At 38.2% G+C, this 3,217-nt stretch overlaps 1 protein-coding gene across 2 annotated transcripts; it reads left to right on the top strand.

Annotated features, from left to right (window-relative positions):
* Positions 1-962: 962 nt before the first annotated feature.
* LOC130092454 (uncharacterized) lies at positions 963-2,504 on the top strand. 2 transcript variants are annotated; one of them, XM_056260311.1, is made up of 3 exons: positions 963-1,058; positions 1,267-1,985; positions 2,086-2,504. In XM_056260311.1, the coding sequence occupies exons 2-3, from the start codon at positions 1,495-1,497 to the stop codon at positions 2,480-2,482; spliced, it is 888 nt and encodes a 295-aa protein (XP_056116286.1). In that variant the 5' UTR covers positions 963-1,058; positions 1,267-1,494; the 3' UTR covers positions 2,483-2,504. The 2 variants fall into 2 exon arrangements, with proteins under 2 accessions (XP_056116286.1, XP_056116285.1); XM_056260310.1 differs by lacking the exon at positions 963-1,058 and having other exon boundaries at positions 1,083-1,985.
* The last annotated feature ends 713 nt before the right edge of the window (positions 2,505-3,217 follow it).

The raw sequence follows: 3,217 nt of genomic DNA, 5'->3' as shown, positions 1-3,217 counted from the left end.
AGATCCCATTAATGTTGTTACTATAAATATAAGGGGTGACATTAAAACATGACATTTCTCGTTGAGGTGAAAAGCTGTCCCGTCACACCCCTTAATATTTCATGATTAATATCATATTGTTAAATATGATGGTTTCATTATAAATATGGTGATTATCTCTATGATGGACATCCAACTTAAATTAGGCCTATATTAAACATCTGAATCTAGACATGCCAACAAATGGAAATTCATTTTTAATTACCTTTAACAAAATATTAACAAGCCTTTGACTCAAAATATCACATTTTCACCTACATCGTTAAACACGGATGTTTAGGAAAGTGCAGCAGGTTTTTGGGTTTAGAGGAGAATCAAATCAAATGTGCAATTCAGACCTTTCCTTGATTTCAAACATTTCATTAACAGTTAGGCCTACCTTCATTACTTAAATAACCAATTTGTATTTTGCTGAATGAAATATTGACACAGTTTTGCTAATAAACTTTAAATTGCCTTGCCAATCACTAATTGACCGAGCTTGTCAACGAGCATTTGCTAATTAGGCCTAACTGTTACTACACATATGCTGCTAATCGTATGATAATATGCATAGAACTTAAAATACATAAATAACCGGCAGTATCATCATCATTTTCCTCTACTAGGCGATTGGGTGGTACCCTTTTACGCGGAATTCTTCGATCAGCCATGTCTTCTCCTGCTAAACTTTCTGCCGAATCAGGTCGCCGTTGATCCAACGCCTTGTAAAAGCAATTTCCGTCCCTACAGACGAACTCTACGGCCGTAAATGATTCCTCCCCTTCAGTTACGTTGTCCCAATATGTTATAAAATTAATCGCTGGCCTTACACCACTCCTTCTTAAATCATTTAACATTTTAATTATATTTTTAGATTTTCCCTTGTTTTTATTACCAGTTATAAAACGGTTAGTTACAATCCTTGATTCTGATTAGTCAATAGCTGTGCTTTATTCACGATAAAACACGGCTATGACCGCTTCACCCAACGGTTCTATTTATCACTGCGCCCTTAGCAACACCCTTAGCAACCACACGTATCAACATAAACAGACAAAAAACGTAAGAATTAAAAAGGCTAAAATGTTTAAAGTAAATTTCGATTTATTAGGTGGCATGACGATGGATAAGTGGTTTGAGGAACAATTTGTAGAGACTTCTACAAATATGAACCGTCATGCTGAAGTGCTGAAATGTAACATTGATACATTCGAGAAGACTCGTAATGAAAAAAATACCGTGCAGCAAACCCAATGGGCAGTGAAATGCTTCGGTGACTGGTGTAGTGAAAAGGGTTGCAGCATTGATTTTAAACAAATCACCAAGACGGAACTCAACGCACTTCTCCGTGACTTCTACGGAACTGTCAGAAGCTCCAAAGGCGAAAAATATGGGATCAGTAGCTATGTAGCGTTACGTGCGGGTGTGAACAGATTCCTGAATGATCCACCTTTGAGTTTGTCCTGGTGTCTGATGAGAGACAGCGAATTCACCTCATCCAATAATGTTTTCGTTGGAGTCGTAAAGACAATGAGAAGAGAGGGTCGTGATAAAACGGAGCATCACACATCGATTTCTACGAAAGATTTCAGCACCATAAAACTGTCCGATGCGCTTAATCCTAACACACCTGAAGGACTCGTTAACAAAGTCTGGTTTGACGTGCAGTTACACTTCGGACGTAGAGGAAAAGAGGGGAACCGAGAACTCATTCCAGACTCATTCCGCATTTTAACAAACGAAAATGGTGTAAAGTATGTCACAATGAGCTTCAATGAAGACACAAAAAACCATAAGGACCCACATGACAGAAATAAGGAGAGCAGGCGTGGCTTCATGTTCCAACAAACTGGGAACCCGCTTTGTCCCGTTGCCTCTCTAGAGAAGTACGTTTCTCTTCTGCCATCTAACCCCCCTGCTTTTTACCTTCACCCCAAAAAGCAAAACCTCTCTAAATGTGTTTGGTACGTAGATCACGCAGCGGCACATAAATCATATTAGCTATTTATAATTTGTGTTAAATCTTGTTGTGTTAAAGTTTTTTCTCGTTTTTGACTGTTGCAGGTACACAAGAGAGCCTATGGGTGTGAACTACCTCGCAACAATGTTGCAGAGAATTTGTAAAGCAGCAGGCACCTCAAAGGTTTACACAAATCACTGCCTTCGCAGCACCATGGTGCAGAGATTGTCCGATGCTGGTCTCGAATCGAGGGAAATTATGTCTGTGAGTGGACATAAGTGTGAAAGTTCACTACAGAGCTACTGGAGGCCAAACTTAAAACAAAGAAAGCACTGGAGCGACATTCTTGCTGCAACAGAAAACACTGCTGACAGTGCTGAGCCCCAACTAAAGAGAACCGCGTTAAATATCACCACAGTGGAGCCGATTGAAATGAGACAAATATTTAATGCGTGCACAATTAACGGAGATGTTCAAATAAATTTAAATAAACAACAATAAAAAAGAATCTCTTGTTAGGCAGCATTTTAATAACTGAATTGATAACATTAATAAAATAGATTAAAGACCTAACTGTTATCTATCAAAATATGTGCCCTTGTGTTTTTATTTATAGGCTATGTAAATATTTAGTTTAGTGCAGAGAGAAAACAACGGAATAAACAAAAAAGTAAACGTTTTCTCATGCTGAGAGATAAGCTATGCCTATTTGTGTGAGGAAATTTCACAAATATTGTGTTGTAAAAAATAAAAAGAATGAGACAAGTTTGAGAACGGTTTGTTGTTTTTATTTGAGCTTTCATGCATATTACACATTGGAACGTTGTTGTTCACGGTCAGGGACTATTTTTTTTCTAGCGGAAGGAATGCTTTTAATGCTTTTATTGATTTAACTTCCATGAAATTTCCACTAATAATTTTTTTTTTCTTTAATATTGTGTGGTAACCGTTTTATAAAAGCAATAAGGTACTCGAGGCAAGTGCTGTATCGTGAATAAGTAACGGCTGAAGGGGTTGCAGGCACTCCGCTTCGCGTCGTGCCTAACAACGCCCTTCAGCCGTTACTTATTCACGATACAGCACAGCCTCTCGTACCTTATTGCTTACTTATAAAATCCATCTTTATGTTTTTGCTTAAACAAGACAGAAGCTGTGTCTGATATCGCTCCCTATCCACTATATAGTGCACTATTTAGGGTGTCGGCCATTTTGTAGTGGTGTCCGAATTCTGAGTGA

This window comes from Rhinichthys klamathensis, unplaced genomic scaffold, assembly GCF_029890125.1.
Source record: "Rhinichthys klamathensis goyatoka isolate OS25496 unplaced genomic scaffold, OSU_Roscu_1.1 h1tg000176l_1, whole genome shotgun sequence".
NCBI classification, from domain to species: domain Eukaryota; kingdom Metazoa; phylum Chordata; class Actinopteri; order Cypriniformes; family Leuciscidae; genus Rhinichthys; species Rhinichthys klamathensis.
This window is presented reverse-complemented; position numbering and strand designations above follow the sequence as displayed.

Excerpts from the sequence above, each read along its gene's own strand:
- LOC130092454 (XM_056260310.1), top strand. The coding sequence starts at position 1,105 with ATGTTTAAAGTAAATTTCGATTTATTAGGTGGCATGACGATGGATAAG. Across the intron at positions 1,986-2,085 it reads AACCTCTCTAAATGTGTTTG|GTACACAAGAGAGCCTATGG; the intron begins GTACGTAGATCA and ends TGACTGTTGCAG.